The following is a 21,419-nucleotide window of genomic DNA, read 5'->3' on the forward strand; positions in this document are numbered from 1 at the left end:
GCATTTTTTTTTTTTACCTACCTGCATTTGAGAATAAATTGTTCACCTTGTCAAATAATCTACACAGTCATTACCAACTCTATCTCATGACACTGCAGGTAGGGGAGTTTGTAAGACAGCAAAGATTTAAAATTGTAGTTCTCAAACTCCCTCAGATTTGTTGTGTGGGTACAATGGAAAACAGCTCTCACTCTTTTTACTTCAACTTGAGCATTTTTGTAAATATTGGCTATTACCGTTACCCAGCCTTTGTTCTTTGCCTGTTGTTATATGGCTTTATTATCTGTGCTAATCTTGTCATAGTAGTGGTTATATCATGTGAGAGAGCACTACATGAACCCATGTATGTTTTCATTGCTTTGCTATCGATCAATGCTCTGTATGGCTCTGCAGGCTTTTTTCCCAGATTCCTGATGGATATTCTGTCTGATACTCATTTAATCTCACGTCCAGCTTGTTTCACTCAGATCTTTATTATTTACAATTATGCATTCTGTGAAGTCACAATTTTAGGAGTCATGTCATACGATAGATATGTAGCTGTATGTCAGCCTTTACATTATCACAGCAAAATGACCTCTACAAAGGTGCGAAGGCTTGCAGCTTTTGCATTGATCTGTCCAACTATTTACAATTCAATTTCCATTTATGTATCCATAACACTTCCTCTGTGTGGCAATAACATTCAGAAAGTACACTGTGCAGGCTGGAATATTGCAAAACTGGCATGTGTCACCTCTGCTATCACCCAAATTGCTGCCACAATAGCGGCTATAATTGTCTCTTTTCTCCCGATTTGTTGTATCTTGTACACTTACTTCAGAATTGTGCTTGTTTGTTGGAAAAGTTCTTCAGATTTTAGGGGCAAAGTGTTACAAAGCTGTCTCCCACACATTATTTCAGTTTTGATTTATTGTATCACATCATTTTCTGATACTATTCTTAACAGGTATGACCTTAAAGATCTAAATCCGTTTCTGGCTATACTAGTGTCAATAGAATTTGTTGTGATTCCTCCAGTTCTAAACCCTCTTGTTTACGGACTAAAGTTACCAGAAATCAGAACACATGTTGTCAGGATGGTGTCCTGGAAGTAATTTGACAAAATTACTATTAGACTAATAGATTATTTACTTATTATTAATAAAATAAAAAAACTAATAATTTAAACACTTCTTCACTCTTACTTCACATGTCCAAATAAAATGCACAAGTAATCTAAACTATAATACTAATAATGAAAACTAATATGTAGATTGCTCATGTCAGTATGTTCTTATTGTATTGTCTGTGAAATTATATTATATATTGTATTGTTGCTTTTAACTGTGTGGTGAAGCCATATCTATATTTCCACAATGTGGACAATACAATTTATCAAAGAATCATTTTCTAGTATCATACTTATTATTTTGTCATTAATTTGTCAGTGGATATAAAAATTGCTATTGTAGAGTGCTAATGAGAAATTAATATAGAGTTAAAAAGTGTGCTAGCTCACACTAAATATAAAAAGGTGCATTAAAAAAACACATGTAAATCATCCATATACCATGATAAACAAAGATTCATGCTACAGACCTTATCAACACAAGACAGTCTGGGACAAGCTTTATACATACATATGTTTCTCTTATCATTTTTATTATTATTGTAGTGTATGAAACATTAAATTATATTTTTCAGTTCTTGAGATTTTCCTGTACTGGCAGACACCATTTATTGTGCACATTCATTTTTAAAAGAATGGTTTCACACAGAGGAATGAATAAAAAGAAAAAGACGATTGTTTAACACAGTTGTCCACAAAAAGGTTTTAGAAAAAGAAATGCTGTTGCAAGAAAAAATAAGTGAGCTATTTACAGTTTCAGGATTCTCTGCATAGACTAGTGATTAAATGTGATCTGATCTGATTGACCGATAGTTACAACTACAAACACAATGAAGTTTCCATGTCTTTATTGAATATTCCTATTAAACATACAGAGTGATGATTAAAGAAATAACTGAAAACAATGTTTAGTAACTGTTTGAACCACCTTTGGTAGTAATAACTTCAAGCACGTGCTTCCTGTAGTTGTGGATTACTCTTGCACAATGTCCAGGAGTAAATTTTTACCATTTTTCCTTACGGAACTGCTTCAATTCGGTCACATTCTTAGGACGTCTGGTGTGAACGGTTCTCTTGAGAACAGTCTTTAGTGGGATTAGGTCTCGACTGTGCCACATTGTCCTGCTGCATCACACAGTTTCTGCTGGGTTTCTGCTTGCAGACAGCTACCCTGACATTATTCTGCCATGATACCATGAAAAAGTGTGGAATTAAATTTTCCCTTCACGATAACAAGCTGTCCACATCCAGAGGCAGCAAAAAATATTAAAATCAAAACCCTCAACCCAATAAGGATGCTGTGGAATAACTTAAGAGATCATCTAAGAATATAGCTGAGCTGAAGACGTTCTGCAAGCAAGAATGGTCCAAAACTCCTTCTGGACATTGTGCAGGTCTAATCCACAGTTTCAGAAAGATGTTATCTGAGGTTATTGCCGCTATAGATCCTTCAACCAGTCTCACTTGTTTCTTCCACTATCACACTTTCACGAGTGTGTTTCATAAATACATCAAATATAGCAGCTTAGAAACATAGAAACAGTAGTAATACCTAATACTTTCTCCACGAAAGGTTATTTAAGTCAAAGTTAAACTTTGTAAGTGTGTGAACTCTCCTGTGTATAGTTACTGTGGTGACATCAACAGGGCCAGATTAAATAAAACAAGCTGAACCACACCAACAATCCACAGTTGTCTTTCTGTCATCCCTGACAATAACACTCGGTCAGTAATCTCTTAGCAAAGATATAGAGCAACTGTATTTTAGTTGCATTTTTTTACCTACCTGCATTTGAGAATAAATTGTTCACCTTGTCAAATAATCTACACAGTCATTACCAACTCTATCTCATGACACTGCAGGTAGGGGAGTTTGTAAGACAGCAAAGATTTAAAGCTTTAATCCTCCAAGTCCCTCAGATTTGTTGTGTGGGTACAATGGAAAACAGCTCTCACTCTTTTTACTTCAACTTGAGCATTTTTGTAAATATTGGCTATTACCGTTACCCAGCCTTTGTTCTTTGCCTGTTGTTATATGGCTTTATTATCTGTGCTAATCTTGTCATAGTAGTGGTTATATCATGTGAGAGAGCACTACATGAGTCCATGTATGTTTTCATTGCTTTGCTATCGATCAATGCTCTGTATGGCTCTGCAGGCTTTTTTCCCAGATTCCTGATGGATATTCTGTCTGATACTCATTTAATCTCACGTCCAGCTTGTTTCACTCAGATCTATGTTATTTACACTTATGCATTCTGTGAAGTCACAATTTTAGGAGTCATGTCATACGATAGATATGTAGCTGTATGTCAGCCTTTACATTATCACAGCAAAATGACCTCTACAAAGGTGCAAATGCTTGCAGCTTTTGCATGGATCTGTCCAGCCTTTTATCTTTCAGTATCCATTTATGGGTCCATAACGGTTCCTCTGTGTGGTAATAACATTCAGAAAGTACACTGTGCAGGCTGGAATGTTACAAAACTGGCATGTGTCACCTCTGCCATCGCCCAAATTGCTGCCACAATAGCGGCTATAATTGTCTCTTTTCTCCCGATTTGTTGTATCTTGTACACTTACTTCAGAATTGTGCTTGTTTGTTGGAAAAGTTCTTCAGATTTTAGGGGCAAAGTGTTACAAAGCTGTCTCCCACACATTATTTCAATTGTGATTTATTGTATCACATCATTTTCTGATACTATCCTTAACAGGTATGACCTTAAAGATCTAAATCCGTTTGTGGCTATACTAGTGTCAATAGAATTTGTTGTGATTCCTCCAGTTCTAAACCCTCTTGTTTACGGACTAAAGTTACCAGAAATCAGAACACATGTTGTCAGGATGGTGTCCTGGAAGTAATTTGAAATTTTCAACTAAAGTGTTACAGTGAAAAAAATAATCATTTGAACAATTCTGGACAATTGACTGGAATATCGCAAATGTAGACATCTTAATGTGCCCAGATCATTATAATTGTGTGATAACCCAACGTGGGTTCAGTGATGAATACTGTATGTTTGTTTTGCTTTTTGAGGTATTAGTTCATGTCTGTATTGTTGAGATTGTGACTTTTTTTAAATAATAAAATACGTCCTGAAATATAGTCTTTGATAGTAAAGTAACGATGTCCACATAATGCGACTTAAATCCTTGAAGACCAAACGGTGACTTCATGTATTTAAATTAAATTAAAAAAATTATCCTGTGTAATAGAAATTGATACTGTAACTTTAAAAGTATATATTCAGAGCTGAGCTGGTGATCATGGGGTTACTGATGTTGTGACACTTTTGTGATACATTCACCAAATTACCAGTGAGACAACTTTGCAAACAAGTCTATTAAATGACAAAAACTGGTGAATTGGCTGAATTAAGATAAGAAAACCTTTATTAGTCCCACAATGGGGAAATTGCATTAAAGGACTGAGGTGCATTCCCTGACCAGGAATCGAACCCGGGCCGCGGCGGTGAGAGCGCCGAATCCAAGCCACTAGACCACCAGGGAGCTGCTAAATTACATTTAACTGTTGTAGTTTCAGCCTTTTGTTATTGCACATGACACTGTAATGACCGACTGGGGGACTTGAGTGAGTCGCTGTGAAATTATTCCACCGTACAGGTTACTATTGATTTCAAAGCTATTAGGTTATGTATTTTTAAGGGACAACTTCTTCTTTCAATTGACAGATTGCTGCATGTAAAATAGTGGCATGTAGCTAGATTAGTAGAAAAGTTATCTATGAACCCCCAGGGTGAATGATTCAACTGCCAGTGTCCAGACGAGCTAGCTCTAGGGTTTGTCCTGCTAGCCATCACCCAGTGTCCAGGCCTGCTAGTCCCGACTTTGTTGGCCATCAGAACACTCTTGGCTCTCTTAGTCTATTGGCAGCTCCAACCTTGCATTTCTTAGATCTCCTTAGTCTCTTCAGACCAGTACATCCAAGCTATACGTCTCCCACAAACACAAACTACAGGCCCATCAAAATCACAAGATTTAACCATCCAGTGACCTCAAGCTTAAGTTCTCCCATGAACCCAGCCTCTAGCAAACCCCATCAGTCCCAGGACTCAGCCAGCAAGTGACACACAGCTCCCGCTGCTCCATCCTACAAAGCCTCAGCCGTAATCGGCAAACATTAGCTACAGCCCAAAAACCAAGAGCTTCAGACCTCCAGAGAGAGCGAGTGTCTGTTGCCTTGCAATTTTGACTCTTCACTGTGTGATGCCAAGTGTGTTCCTTTGTTCCCTGGCTCCAAGTCTCTGACATCTCCTGTGATTTTGGGTCATCCAGTCCCATAAATGTCTACTGTATTCTTAATAATCCAGTCTGGACCAGTCCCACCAACATCTCATATGCCCCCCCCCATTCCCACACATTAGCTCCATTTATCAGCAGCTGGATGCATTTCCAGTTGAACAGCTCTTCCTAAGTCCTCAGCCTCTTGCCTGTCCTCCAGAGGGTTTCTGCCTCAAAGCCAACAGGGAGTTTACATCTGTGACCACATCCTCCTGATGTGCCTTCAGAGGAGTTTTGCCCTCAGTGCAGACCTCCAGCTCATCCTTCACTGGGTGCCACCTTTGCCACCTGCAGTATGATCTCCTGTCTGTGGTTCAACAACAAAACCTTTCCAGTGCCCTTGTTCCAACCCTCAGGTCATCAGAGGATCCATCTCTTCAACTTTCCAGTCACTCATCATTACTTCATGGCCCACTGATACTTTCTGTACCCGGGGTGCTGCCTTCAGGAACCCCTCCACCCACCCTGCTAGTCCTGTATTTGCTCATACCGGAAGTGTATTGCAGCTGACATTGCAACCCAAGTTCAAAACTTTTTTCCTGTGTGATTGGTCGGATCAGAATTTTATTCAAGTAATACAAATGTCTGGTTTAGATTTTATGTGAATAGCTGCACTAGAAATATAAAAGGAATGTTGATATGTTGATATGTGGAATAGTTATTTCTCCCAGTGTATGTGGAATCAATTTCCTCTCTGGAACTGTATAATTTGATGCTGAATTTATTTTTGCATGTTGCAATAAAACCTAGACCTAAAATAATGTTAATAATGTGTATGTGTATATGTATGCTTTTTATTCCCTTAGAAGTAAAAGTTACCCTTTCAGTAGGAATAGTCTTAAGCTTTGGTGGCAAGTTTACAAACTCTCTTGAGTTTAATTACTGTGGTGACATCTACAAACAACGTTAACAAAATAAAATGATGTGCACCTCTTCCATGGCCATAGTTGGAGTCTTTCTATCAACAGAAGAGGTACAATTAAACTGTTTTACCAATGGTACATATGTTGTAGAGTATTATTTTGTTGGTATTTTTTCCAGTTTTATCCTTTACCTACCTACCTTTTTTTAATTTAATTGAACTGCTTGAACTATCTACACTAATATTGTCAATTCTTTAAGTCAAGGGAGCTTTAAAACAGCATAGATGTAAAGTTTTACCTGTCCAACTCCAGGTACAATGGAAAACAGCTCTCACTCTTTTTACTTCAACTTGAGCATTTTTGTAAATATTGGCTATTACCGTTACCCAGCCTTTGTTCTTTGCCTGTTGTTATATGGCTTTATTATCTGTGCTAATCTTGTCATAGTAGTGGTTATATCGTGTGAGAGAGCACTACATGAGTCCATGTATGTTTTCATTGCTTTGCTATCGATCAATGCTCTGTATGGCTCTGCAGGCTTTTTTCCCAGATTCCTGATGGATATTCTGTCTGATACTCATTTAGTCTCACGTCCAGCTTGTTTCACTCAGATCTATGTTATTTACACTTCTGCATTCTGTGAAGTCACAATTTTAGGAGTCATGTCATACGATAGATATGTAGCTGTATGTCAGCCTTTACATTATCACAGCAAAATGACCTCTACAAAGGTGCGAAGGCTTGCAGCTTTTGCATGGATCTGCCCAGCCTTTTATCTTTCTGTATCCATTTATGGGTCCATAACAGTTCCTCTGTGTGGCAATAACATTCAGAAAGCATATTGTGCAGGCTGGAATATTGCAAAACTAGCATGTGTCACCTCTGCTGTAACGCAACTCGTTGTCACAATAGGGGGCTTAATTATCGCTTCCTTCACTATTTGTTGTATCTTCTTCTCTTACTTCAAAATTGTGCTTGTTTGTTGGAAAAGTTCTTCAACTTTTAGGGGCAAAGTGTTACAAAGCTGTCTCCCACACATTATTTCAGTTTTGATTTATTGTATCACATCATTTTCTGACACTGTCCTGAACAGATATGACCTTAAAGAGTTAAATCCGTTTGTGGCTATAGTAGTGTCACTGGCATTTATTATAATTCCCCCAGTTTTAAACCCTCTTGTGTATGGATTAAAGTTACCACAGATCAGAACACACATTGTCAGGATGTTTGAATGTTGATGTGGAAAATATATTGTTTTAAAGTTACTTTAAGGATATTAGAACATTAAAACTGAAAAGCCAATATTTCAAACTGTTATTGTAGAAATATATAGAGATAAGTACTTCTAGAGAAAAATGTTCCTCAATTTAAAAGTCTCACTGGAATATTGTGAATATTATCTATTAATTATTTTCTGCATTGTTGTGACTTGTTCTTTAATAGTTTTTTCACTAATAAAGAATTAAATGTTTTCCTGATCACAAAGTCTTTATTTACGAACACCAGGGTTGGTGTTCAACTCCAGGTTTGGGTCCTTCAATGGGAATGCATGTCCACAAAAATTTATCACAGGGGATGAATAAGTATTGATTATTATTTTGTTGATTTATGACCCTTCGATGATGCAGTGTTAGCTGAAGCCTCATGAAGTAACAAAAAACAGTTTTTCACAAAAACCTGTGACATCAACAAAAACCCCACTCTGTCCCAGACCTTTTATTAAAGGAGGACGAATTTGGACTACTAGCACCAAATATCTGGACCTCTGTTGGATTAAGTCAGTCATTTCAAAGGAGGTGATTAATGCAAACATTGATTTCATCTTATATATTTTTATGTAATTGACATTACTTTGTACTGTGTGCCCTAAGAATTGTGTGTATACTGTATACTCCAAAGTGAACTCTCTGATTCTCCCAGGATCGGAAAAATTTATCAAAATAAGCATGCACTTGTATTTATGACTGATTGGACTAATCAGACTTATACTTGTGAATCCCACATGGAGCAGAGTGAAGGGGTGAGAGGCGTTATTCTCTGCTACAAAGGAAAAAAAAAAGGTAGAGGGGAGGGAGGACAGCAGCTTTAAATAGGTTGTAGTACAGATGACTTGGGTCATAGAGCTGCTGGAGCTCAGCAGCTTATTTTTCTCTCTCTGTGTGATGATGGAGACTTTGGAAGAAGATGAACTCTGCTTTCCACAGCTCCTCAACACCTCCTGCACAAAGCTAAAGCGTTCTCAATTTGAGGCAATACTAACTTACATTATACTGTCGTCCATCTCTCTGCTCACCACCACTCTCAACCTGCTGGTCATCATCTCCATCTCACACTTCAAGTACATTAGACGGTGGATTAGAAGAAAATATGTAGATACTGTTTAAGGCTTAGATGGAAAAAACTGTCATTTTGAGCTGTGTCATGAATTACAGTTTATGTTTGTTCCTCGTCTTTGTCTCCAGGCAGCTCCACACCCCCACCAACGTCCTCCTCCTCTCTCTGGCTGTCTCCGATTTTTTCGTGGGTCTAATCATGTTCTTTCAAATTGTGCTCATAAACGGCTGCTGGTTCCTTGGTGACATCATGTGTACTGTGTATCAGTATACAGCATATGTCATCACTTCTGCCTCAGTAGGAACCATGGTTCTTATATCTGTCGACCGTTATGTGGCTATTTGTGATCCTCTACATTACTCCACCAAAGTCACTCTAAAAAGAGTTCAAGTCTGTGTTTGTGTGTGTTGGATATGTTCTGTAATTTATCAAAGTTTTCTTCTGAAGGATAATTTGGAACAACCAGGGAAATACATTCCCTGCTCTGGTCAGTGTGTTGTTACTGGTGACTACATTGCTGGACTTGCTGATCTGTTCTTTTCATTCATCGGTCCAGTCACAGTCGTCGTCGTTCTGTATATGAGAGTATTTGTTGTGGCTGTGTCTCAGGCTCGTGCTATGAGGTCTCATGTTGTATCTGTCACATTCAAGGGTACAGTAAGTGTAACTGTTAAGAAATCTGAGCTGAAAGCAGCTTTAACTCTTGGTGTTGTTGTAGTTATTTTTCTAATATGTCTCTGTCCATATTTCATCTTCATTGTCATCCTGCCTGACATCAGGGGAAACGTTGATTAATGCTTCATCTTCAGCCTTTGTGATTTGTCTTTTCTACTTTAACTCCTGTCTAAACCCTCTGATTTATGCTTTTTTCTATCCCTGGTTTAGAAAATGTCTTAAAATCATTATTACACTTCAGCTCCTGCAGCCTGACTCCTGTGAGGCCAACATACTGTAGAGAGAGAGGTTGAGTCTTGATGAGTTGATGAAAATAATTTTACCATGTTAAATGTCATACTTGCATGTGCTGCAATGTATTTAAAAGTATGTCAGTATAAATAAAAATATATTTTCTCTTGTTGTTTATGTACTGTATTTTACAGAAACCTATACAAATCGTGAGCACTGTTGTTTGCAGATTGATAGTTTCACCTTTCAGAACATGCTGAATTCTGTGTTTAATTTGTTATAGTACTGGCTAAAACATGCAATATAGGACTTTAAATTTATTGACATTTAGGCACTTTCACCATATTCTTAGAAAAGAATGGAGCAGAAAAACTATTCTCAGTTAAAACGGTCCATACAGTAACGAGCAATAGTTGTTTATAGGAGGCTCATTGTGATGTTTTGATATAACATTTAAAATGGGATACATATAACAATCAACAGTTTTCACTCAAATTTGTCCATTATTGTTTCTGTTAGGAAACAGAGAATGTGGCCTTGAGTAACAAATTTATTTTGACTGATTCATATGTGTAAATATTTAAATAAGTGAAATATTTACAAAAGCATAAAAGGCCAGGACCAGTGAAGATCCAGGACAAACTAAAAGCATCTATAACTACACTCTGTGTTCTGCAAACATTTGTACACAAATCCAGTTTAATCTGGTTTAAAGTACATTTTTAAGCAGAAGCTGTAATTAGTGGTTTTGTACTGGATTGTTTTAGAGCAATTAAAAGTGTTATACAATTTAATTAATTTTCATTTAATTAAAAAACTAAGGATTAATCTTTTTAATAACCCCTTAATTCAACTAATGCTTTTAGTTCTGGAACATCTGTTGGCCTTTGCCATCCAACACCAGCCATTGTTTAGGATGAAGGAGCAAGATGGGTGCACTACAGCTTCACTTTACCTTCCTGTAGTAACTGAACAGAGGCTAGAGGGACGTTACATCAAGCCAGTTTGTAAATGTTTACTTGACGCATCCACTGTGGTTCTAGCATCTGGTGATATTTACCAGTACTTAACAAAATGTAAGTTGTGAACCTACCACATTTACCACTGTTCACTATTTTGTACCCTGTTGCTGTTCAAGTGACTTTAAGAAATAAATGTAAATTATTCTACGACCATCCATCCATTCATTTTCAGCCACTTATCTGAAATTGGGTCATGGTGGTAGCATGTTCAATACGTTTACCCAGACATCCACCCCAAGGAGTTCCCAGGCCAGGTCAGACATAGTGGATAATCTCTCCAGTGTTCTGGGTCTGCCCCACAGTCATCGACTCCACCTCAGTCAGTTCATTTTGACAGAACAGTGGGTCTAGTCTGAAATCCACTCCCTACTGGTGTTTGAACTGTTGGCCCTATGTGTAAGTCTGGAGATCCAGTACTCAAGTCCTCTTGTCTCGTGCTTGATATTGACTGACAACAACAGATTCCAAATGCCACATTTACAACAACTCTAATGCTAAAGAAAGAATGGCCTTTCATTCAATGCAAATAAAAAAGGAGGAAAGGGGAGGGGAGAGAACATGAATATATTTGATGGAGCACAGCTACAGCTTTGGTCATAGAGCTGCTGGAGCTCAGCAGCTTATTTTTCTCTCTCGATGTGATGATGGAGACTTTGGAAGAAGATGAACTTTGCTTTCCACAGCTCCTAAACACCTCCTGCATAAAACCGAAACGTGCTCAATTTGAAGCTATGCTGACTTACATTACACTGTCGTCCATCTCTCTGCTCACCACCACTCTCAACCTGCTGGTCATCATCTCCATCTCACACTTCAAGTACATTAGACGGTGCATTAGAAAAAATATATAGATACTGTTTAAGGCTTAGATGGAAAAATCATGATGTTGTATTTCACTCATTATTTTGAGTTGTGTCATGAATTACAGTTTATGTTTGTTCCTCGTCTTTGTCTCCAGGCAGCTCCACACCCCCACCAACGTCCTCCTCCTCTCTCTGGCTGTCTCCGATTTTTTCGTGGGTCTAATCATGTTCTTTCAAATTGTGCTCATAAACGGCTGCTGGTTCCTTGGTGACATCATGTGTACTGTGTATCAGTATACAGCATATGTCATCACTTCTGCCTCAGTAGGAACCATGGTTCTTATATCTGTCGACCGTTATGTGGCTATTTGTGATCCTCTACATTACTCCACTAAAGTCACTCTAAAAAGAGTTCAAGTCTGTGTTTGTGTGTGTTGGATATGTTCTGTAATTTATCAAAGTTTTCTTCTGAAGGATAATTTGGAACAACCAGGGAAATACATTCCCTGCTCTGGTCAGTGTGTTATTACTGGTGACTACATTGCTGGACTTGCTGATCTGTTTTTTTCATTCATCGGTCCAGTCACAGTCGTCGTCGTTCTGTATATGAGAGTATTTGTTGTGGCTGTGTCTCAGGCTCGTGCTATGAGGTCTCATGTTGTATCTGTCACATTCAAGAGCACAGTAAGTGTAACTGTTAAGAAATCTGAGCTGAAAGCAGCTTTAACTCTTGGTGTTGTTGTAGTTATTTTTCTAATATGTCTCTGTCCATATTTCATCTTCATTGTCATCCTGACATCCGGGGACACGTTGATAACTGCTACATCTGCAGCCTTTGTGATTTGTCTTTTCTACTTTAACTCCTGTCTAAACCCTCTGATTTATGCTTTTTTTTATCCCTGGTTTAGAAAATGTCTTAAACTCATTATTACACTTCAGATCCTGCAGCCTGACTCCTGTGAGGCCAACATACTGTAGAGAGAGGTTGAGTGTTGACGTTTTACTATTGCCCATGTTGCAATGTGTTGAATAATATAAGTCAGTATAAGATGAAAACGTTGTTTATTCCTTCATTACAGGTGAGCTGTGGCACAAATCCACCGAACTGTGAGCATGTATAAACTGTATGAAAAGGAACATCATTTTTAACCATATGACCACTTTCACAATTTTAGCAGTATGCAAACAGGACACAGCGGGTATAATATGCTCTCATTTAATTTAAGAGTGAAATCTTCAGTCCCTGTTTTTTTGTTACACCTAAACTGCACTGTACATTTCTGTAAATTATCTGACAAACGTTTTTCATTTAGGAGGATTTTAATGACACTGTCAAAGAAGTATTGATTAAATGCTTGTTGAAGTCACAGTAGTATCACAGCTGTGATGGTGCATTACATTAATGTGATCAACAGTAAACACTGGTGGAAACATGCTGGGCCTGTGAACATGCCTGTTATGACCACTAATGGCATTCTCGCTATTTTCATCTGTATAAGATGCAGGATATCTGACTGTACCTGGTATTTCATAATGGTTTAACGCATCTAGAAAGGCAGAGCACCTGTGCTGTCAGAGGTCTTTTGAAAGGAGTGATTAATAATAAATGCTTGTCTCACTATGTGTGTGTTCTCAGTGACAGTATACTAACTTATACAAAACCTGACTGGACTGTGTGGAGCGCCCAGATTCATCGGTGTGATCTGCAGACATAGTTAAAGTCCAGTCTAATAAGGTTTCTGCATAACATACAGATCTGAGACTTACTGCGACCTGTACATGATGTACCCTGGTTTTCACCTCATGACAGCTGGGATCAGCTCCATCATGCCCCGCAACAGACAGTATACTTCACCATAACAGTATATTAACTTACACATAACCTAACAAATTACAGGACTGTAGTTAGTTAACGGAGCCTATAACAGGCAAGGCCAAGGCAGAGATTTAGGCTTAGGCTTAGGCTCGGGTACAGCTCATGATGGATCATGAGAAAATTTCACTGCTGTGACCCTTTGGGTGCTCTGTAGATTAAAGTGGATAGCGTGAAGATAACTGATAGATGTTTCTACATTGTCTATGACTAAAAAGCTAAAGAAGAGAGACAGGTCATTAAACGTCCATATTAGATCAGATCAATCTATCTTTACAAATAGGCTACGTACCACAGGCGGCTTTTAAGGTTGCTGTAGTCAAACCCCTACTCAAAAAGCCTACTCTAAAAACCTACTCTGGACTCAGGGGTTTCAGTAAATTATAGATCAATATCCAATCTGCCCTTTATCTCTAAAATTCTGGAAAAGGTAGTTTCTAAGCAATTGTGCGACCACCTGCGTAGCAATAACTTGTTTAAAGATTTCCAGTCAGGATTTAGAGTACATCATAGTACAGAAACAGCACTAAAGGTCACTAATGATCTTCTATTAGCACCGGGCAGTGGTCTACTCTCTATACCCGTCTTGTTAGATCTTAGTGCTGCATTTGACACTATAGATCACAACATTTTATTACACAGACTGGAACATGTCATTGGGAATATATTTTTTTAAAAAGGTTACTTTAAGGCAATTACAACATTAAAAGTGAAAAGCCAATATTTCAACATGTTATTGTAGTAATATGTAGATAAGTTAAAAAGGTTTCCTTAATTTAAAAGTCTGACTGGAATATTGTGAATATTATGCATTAATTATTTTATGTATTGTTGTTGTTGTGACTTGTTGACTTTAATGTTTTCCCACTAATAAAGAATTAAATGTTTTCCTGATCACAAAGCCTTTATTTACGAACACCAGGGTCGGTGTTCCACTACAGGTTTCCAGAGTCCTGGCCGTATGCCAAACTGTCTATGAACACTAAGCCCTAAACCCTTGCATCACAAAATAGGAATGCATGTCCACAAGAATTTATCACAGGGGATGAATAAGTATTGATTATTATTTTGATGATTTATGACCCTTCGATGATGCAGCGTTAGCTGAAGACTCATGAAGTAAAAAAAAACTGCTTTTCAAAAAACCTGTGACATCAACAAAACCCCACTCTGTCCAGTGAATAAGACGCCACGTCCCAGAGTCCTCAATGACTTCAGACCAGTGGCTCTGATATCACACATTATGAGGCTTTTGAGAGGCTAATCCTGGAGTCCCTTTGACCTCTGGTCAAACCTTTACTTGACACCTTCCAGTTTGCCTATCATCCCCAAGTTGGAGTGGATGACACCATCATACATCTGCTCCATCGCACCTACACCCACCTGGACAAGCCTGGGGGCTTGGTGAGGATCATGTTTTTAAATTCCTCCAGTGTATTCAACACCATCCGGCATGCACTGCTGGGAGAGAAATTAAAAAACAGACTACCTCACTAACGCCCACAGTACGTCCGCCTGCAGAACTGTGTCTGACACTATTTTTCGAACCTTGAGTTGAATTGAATCTTGAAAGCTTTTATTAAATTTGAACTACTAGCACCAAATATCTGGACCTCTGTTGGAATAGGTCAGTCATTTTAAAACAGGTGAATATTAATGCAAACATCGATTTCACTTTACATATTTTTTTAATTGACATTACTTTGTTAAAACCTGTTCACTTTGACATTAATGAGGTATTTTTCTGAAACTCTTTTGTCAAAGTCGCCAACTTTTATTGACCATGATTAATTCATAATGTCAATAACTATAAATCAAGGGGCGTGCTTTTGGGGAGCACTTTGTAACTTATGTTTAGAAAAGTGCTATATAAATAAATGTATTATTAATAATAATACTTTTTACAGGAACTATAGCCGAATTCCACCAGGTCCTGGATTTATTACAAATTTTGTCTTTACTCATCTATTCCCATCAGCAGCATGCTCTCTGTAGTACCCTATGTGTCCAAAGAATTATTGTGTGTATACTGTATACTCCAAAGTGAACTTTCTGATTCTCCCAGGATGCACTTGTCTTTATGACTAATTGGACTAATCAGACTTATACTTATGAATCCCACATGGAGCAGAGTGATGGGGTGAGAGGCGTTATTCTCTGCTACAAAGAAAAAAAAGTAGTGTAGAGGGGAGGGAGGACAGCAGCTTTAAATAGGTTGTTGTACAGATGACTTGGGTCATAGAGCTGCTGGAGCTCAGCAGCTTATTTTTCTCTCTCTGTGTGATGATGGAGACTTTGGAAGAAGATGAACTCTGCTTTCCACAGCTCCTCAACACCTCCTGCACAAAGCTAAAGCGTTCTCAATTTGAGGCAATGCTGACTTACATTATTCTGTCGTCCATCTCTCTGCTCACCACCACTCTAAACCTGCTGGTCATCATCTCCATCTCACACTTCAAGTACGTGAGAATGAGTGAATTAGAAAAAAATATATAGATACTGTTTGAGGCTTAGATAAAAAAAACAGTAATTATTTTGAGCTGTGTCATGAATTACAGTTTGTTTGTTCCTCGTCTTTCTCTCCAGGCAGCTCCACACCCCCACCAACGTCCTCCTCCTCTCTCTGGCTGTCTCCGATTTTTTCGTGGGTCTCATCATGTTCTTTCAAATTGTGCTCATAAACGGCTGCTGGTTCCTTGGTGACATCATGTGTACTGTGTATCAGTATACAGCATATGTCATCATTGGTGCTTCAGTAGAAAACATGGTTCTTATATCTATTGACCGTTATGTAGCTATTTGTGATCCTCTACATTACTCCACTAAAGTCACTCTAAAAAGAGTTCAAGTCTGTGTTTGTGTGTGTTGGATATTTTCTATAGTCTTTTATAGCCTGGTGCTAAAGGAAAACTTGGAACAACCAGGTAAATATATCTCCTGTACTGGTGAGTGTGTGGTTGCCAGTAGCTACATTGCTGGACTTGCTGACCTGTTTTTTACTTTCATTTGTCCGGTCACAGTCGTCATCGTTCTGTATATAAAGGTATTTGTGGTGGCCGTGTCTCAGGCTCGTGCTATGAGGTCTCATGTTGTATCTGTCACATTCAAGAGTACAGTAAGTGTAACTGTTAAGAAATCTGAGCTGAAAGCAGCCAGGACACTCGGTGTTGTTGTAGTTGTTTTTCTGACATGTATCTGTCCATATTACATCTTCATCCTGACAGGTCAGGACACCTTGATTAATGCTTCATCTGCAGCCTTTGTAATTTGTCTTTTCTACTTTAACTCCTGTCTAAACCCCCTGATTTATGCTTTTTTCTATCCCTGGTTCAGAAAATGTCTCAAACACATTGTAACACTCAAGATCCTGCAGCCTGACTCCTGTGACGCCAAAATACTATAGAGGAGGAGAGAGTGTGGCAGTTACAATATGTTTAATATGTAAAAAATAATTTCCCTGTCATTAAAAATTTAAGTTTGTATTAAGTACAGGAGCGGTACCAGCATGCCATGCTTTTCTGTTAAGAGTAAGGCCAAAGGTACAGTAATGCAAAGAGTTAACACAACAATGAGTGAAATGACAAATTTAAATATACACAAACATACAGTAAAATTACGTTCCACATACACCTAACATATGTGAGTTATGAACATCATTTGAATCAATGGGCGTTAATATGCATCTCTGACATCTTTTGCTATTCTGGTTTCAATAGTAAAGAAGAAGAAGAAGATTGTCTTGTGTAATACAAAACTCAAAAAGGGAAACCACTGAAGAATGATTTCCCCTAAAAACAACATTTAAACTGTATAACGCCAGAATAGTAGAGATAAATATAATGATTTAGACAAAGAGAGTAAGAGAGAGTAAGAAGAGAAAAGAATAAAATGCATGTAGTCTAAAATACTAAACAATATAACAATATTTGTACACATTTGCACATAATGTATATTTTAATCATTATAATCATTATAATGATATACTTTATTGATCCCCATGGAAAAACAATTTTATTTAGATTTTAAACTAGCAGCAGCTTCACCATGCACTGATATATTACTAAGCACAATCTGATATTGTAACATACTCTTTAACAACATCATCAGTTACAGGGGTCACATACTTTTACTTTTGATACTTCAATATATTGTTGTCTTGTCCTGTATGTTTACTGTAAGTTTATAAATGAAGGACTTTTACTTGCAAAGTATAAAAGTATTTCTACAGTATTGCATTAGTAGTTTTAAAGCTTGTGAATACTCCAAATAATATATAATGTTGGAATTTTACTACTGTAGATTTTTATATCCAAAGCGTTTCCTGCAATTTATCCATTCTGTCTCCTGAAAATCCAGTTTGTATGCAACTAAACAGCAACTGAGACCATGTTTGGAGGGAACATACAAAGCACACAACTCGTGTGTGGTTATGCAACAAAAGCACTTTCGATTGCGATTTGTATAAAAAGCAAATTTATGGGAACGGGAGGTTTTTGTATATAAAGCCAGACCACAATCTTTTCCTAACCTTAACCAAGTTCTGTGAATACAGAAATACTGTACACATGTACAAATACTGCAACCATCACAAAGTTAATGATGCTGCAGTTAGAAAAACTGGATTTTGCACTGAACTGCTGAAAAGAAATACGTGGTGTGTGAATATTTAGCAGGTCAAGTATAACTGTATTTGGGATATATACATCGTCAGTCCTCATGATATGATTCCATCTTTCCAAAAACACATTTGTTGTTGCAGTTTAGTTGTAGAGAAACATAATTTTAAAAAACAGGGTTGGAACTTTATATTGCCACATTTACATTAAAAAACAGTTTATAACTAGAAATTATAAGGGCTGATAGAAATAAACCATTCTTGTTACTGCACTTGGGTCACTCACATTTTTACATAAAATGAATGGTAGGACTTGAATATTTCCAGCAATATTTACTGATACCTAATATTGTGATAAATGACTGATTCCTGTTAAATCATCTTTATTGTCCATCTATCCATCTTCTTCCACTTATCTGGGGCTGGTTCACGGGGGCAGCAGTCTAATCTGAGATGCTAAGACTTCCTACATCTGAGACACCTCCTCCAGCTCTTCTGGGTTAATACGGAGGAGTTCCCAGGCCAGTTAAGAGACATAGTCCCTCCTGAAGTGGGACATTTCCAGAACACAGTACATCTTTTTGGCATCCCGAACTGATGTACTGCTGGAGCACCCCCCATAGGAAGCCACGAAGGACACAGACACGTTCTCCAACTCCACAAAGTTCAGCCCAGGTTATGGAATATGTAAGTCCTCAGCCTCTGCTTCCTCTGCAGAAGGCGTGTCAGTGGGGTTGAGTAGATCTTACAATATTCCTTCCACCATCTGACAATGTCCCCAGTCTCAGTCAGCAGCTCCCCATCTCTTCTTGACCCGAGGTCAGCTCAGATGACATGGTCATGAAGTTGATGATCAACCTTCATCCGAGGGCTGTCCTGATGCCAGGTGCACTGATGACACCATTATGCTTTAATATGGTGTTTGTTATGGACAAGCTTTGACAAGCACAGAATTCCATTTAAAAAAACACCAGGGTTCAGATCGAGGAGGCCAATCCTCCTAATCACACCCTTCTGGACTGTGAGCAATGTAATTGACCTCCATTACTAAAGCTTTATAACAAATGTTAACTGCATTTGGGAAAACACAAAACATGTCTTTGTCATGATCCCTGCCTTGTCTTGCCCACCCCACCCACCCCTTAATCACAGGTTCAGTTTCACTTGTTCACCTAGATAGTATTTGCCTTCTTTCAGTTTGTTTGTAGCCATTTGCCTGACCTTGTTTGTTCCTGGATTTGAAGCTTTCTTCCCCCTTGGGCTATGGACCTTTGCATTTGACTTTTGAGTTTTGTGCCTGCAATGATTTTTATGTTGTTAATTTGTGCCTGTTTCATCGTGTTCTTGGTTGTCCCTCTGTTCTGGTTTTTGCATCTCTGCTTTTGGTTGTGACTTTGTCTGTTGTCACTCTTCTTTGCTACTTTGCTTTTATTAAAACACTTTTTCGTTTGTACCTCTTTGTGTCTGGCTATTACTCAATCCTCCAAGAAACCCCTTGAAAACCTTTTTGTCATTCAACAGATGTTTACAATCTAAACTGCACTGTATTTATGGAAATACAAAACTCTGTAGAGTTGTGATGCTTTTAATGTCAACATGTTTTTACAAGCACATCTGACTTTTGACAGTTTCAGGCCATAGATGATTGGATTTTGAAGAGGCTGAATGATCATAACATACAAAGACAAGATAATGCAGAGATATGGAACTAAAGACATATTAAATCTCTGAGAAATCAAACTATAAAAACAGGCAAAGACAAAGCTAATAAGTGAAATTAAATGTGGTGTGCAGGTATCAAAAGCTTTGATTCTGGTCTCTGTGGAAGCTTTTAAACACACAGACAAAATCTTTATATAACTGTATGTAATATAACTGACAGGAGCAGCAACACTGAAAATAAGGCCAAAAATCAGATCGTGAATCACAGACACTGTTCTGTCTGGTGAACATTAAAGTTCAACTATAAGGTGGTGGGCACAATAAACGTTATTGATAACAGTCCCACAGCGTTTTAAACGAATAGTGAAAGACAGTAAAACTCCAACCTCTACAAAAGAAACTACCCAGATAACAAATATGACAATTTGTACTTTTCTTGTAGTTATAATTGTATTGTAATGTAAAGGCTTACAAATACATGCATATCTGTCATATGCCATTATTGTTAATGTTCCAAATTCAACAGCTATATATGTATGAATGTTAAATATTTGAATGAAGCAGAAAAAGACAGAAATTTCATGTGTGTCTGACAAGATTTGTACCATCAAGCAGGGCAACAATGATGTGCTGCCATATATTTCATTAACAAACAAATTACACAGGAATAGATACATGGGCTCATGCAGATTTCTGTTCACATATATAATGACAATAAGAAGAGTGTTGGCAAAAATAACTGATATGTAAAATAGCAATGCCAGAGTGAATAACAGATACTTTAGGTGGTCTGTGTTTCCATACATAGCAAACACAAATGACCTAATTTCTGTTGAGTTCTCCATTTCTGCTGTAATAAGACATGGGGATTAAGAATATTTAAAAAGTAAAGCAATATTAAAAAATCTGACAGTGCATAAGATTTTTAAAATACAGTTTAAATACTGGATAACCTAGTAATTGTGGAATAGTTGTTGAACATTGCTCCACTTTATTGCCTAATTTACTAATAAACATGATATTTTTATGCTATGCTTTCTATATATATATATATATATATATATATATACTGTTATGCAATCTGTAATCAGAAACATCCATATAGAAACATTAGACAAGAATGAGTCCTTGTTATGTTATTGATCCAGTTCCAATGAACTCTGTTGTTCTGTAAGCTGCAACAATACAAGAACAAGATCACCAAACTGTCTGACACGGTGAAGATCAATGCAAAACCAGAGTGCTTTAACCCTGCCACCCTACTAAGACAAATGCAGCAGTCTCTGGCCATTTATAATCATGTCCCACAGGCAAATGAAGAAAACAAGCAGAGTGTGAGTCTCATCAGTCTCAATCCATAATACTATATTCTTAGTTCTAGTTCCAAGTCAACAAGTCAAGCAGACACAGACAGTCTCCTGAGAAATAAATCACACTTTTGTCTTGTGATTGAACTAAGAAATTACTCATTTGATTTATAATAATTTTAAAGGCAACAGTGTTTTCAATAGCTAGTCTTTCCACTGGGAATAACTAGGGGTTCAGTGTTTTGCCCTTTTATCACTTTAATACATAGATTAGGATAGTTGGGGACTGAACCACCGTCATTATGATGAACGCTCAGCCACCTCTATCATCAGATTCACAGTCCCTCGTCTTTTGTTTTTTTTTTTTGGCCATAAATTGGCAAATATTAAAGCTGCAGTAACTAATTGAGATTATTTTTTTGGAACCAAAACAAACTTAACACTAAAGCCACAACTTTGCTTTTTTTCCCTCTCATCCTGTGTTTGCAACTATTTCACTCATGGGAAGAACCCCAGACTTTACTAGTAAATCAGTTTGGGCTGTGATTTCAGCTTTTTTGCATGATTTTAATATAATTAAACACACCATAATGACTTTTTTTTTCTAAAAAAACTTTCACA

The 21,419-nt window shown here is 37.6% G+C and overlaps 4 protein-coding genes, 1 non-coding gene and 2 pseudogenes across 5 annotated transcripts; 5 read left to right on the forward strand and 2 right to left on the reverse strand.

The window, feature by feature from the left end:
* Positions 1–173: 173 nt before the first annotated feature.
* Positions 174–1,097, forward strand: LOC113173432 (olfactory receptor 142-like). Its single transcript, XM_026376843.1, has one exon. It carries the CDS (start codon positions 174–176, stop codon positions 1,095–1,097), a length of 924 nt encoding a protein of 307 aa, XP_026232628.1.
* Positions 1,098–3,049: 1,952 nt separating this feature from the next.
* On the forward strand, positions 3,050–3,973 carry LOC113173433 (olfactory receptor 142-like). The gene has a single exon (XM_026376845.1). The coding sequence runs from the start codon at positions 3,050–3,052 to the stop codon at positions 3,971–3,973; it is 924 nt and encodes a 307-aa protein (XP_026232630.1).
* A 576-nt stretch (positions 3,974–4,549) lies between these two features.
* Positions 4,550–4,621, reverse strand: trnae-cuc. Its single transcript has one exon. It is a non-coding gene; the product is annotated as a tRNA-Glu (tRNA).
* A 1,972-nt stretch (positions 4,622–6,593) lies between these two features.
* Positions 6,594–7,514, forward strand: LOC113173434 (olfactory receptor 6N2-like). The gene has a single exon (XM_026376846.1). It carries the CDS (start codon positions 6,594–6,596, stop codon positions 7,512–7,514), a length of 921 nt encoding a protein of 306 aa, XP_026232631.1.
* A 1,183-nt stretch (positions 7,515–8,697) lies between these two features.
* Positions 8,698–9,565, forward strand: LOC113173435 (annotated as a pseudogene).
* Positions 9,566–11,176: 1,611 nt separating this feature from the next.
* Positions 11,177–12,319, forward strand: LOC113173831 (trace amine-associated receptor 13c-like). The gene is made up of 2 exons (XM_026377414.2): positions 11,177–11,355; positions 11,497–12,319. The coding sequence occupies exons 1-2, from the start codon at positions 11,180–11,182 to the stop codon at positions 12,317–12,319; spliced, it is 999 nt and encodes a 332-aa protein (XP_026233199.2). The 5' UTR covers positions 11,177–11,179.
* Positions 12,320–15,759: 3,440 nt separating this feature from the next.
* On the reverse strand, positions 15,760–20,336 carry LOC113173436 (annotated as a pseudogene).
* Between the last annotated feature and the right edge of the window lie 1,083 nt (positions 20,337–21,419).

This window comes from Anabas testudineus, chromosome 21 (assembly GCF_900324465.2).
Source record: "Anabas testudineus chromosome 21, fAnaTes1.2, whole genome shotgun sequence".
Lineage (NCBI taxonomy): Eukaryota > Metazoa > Chordata > Actinopteri > Anabantiformes > Anabantidae > Anabas > Anabas testudineus.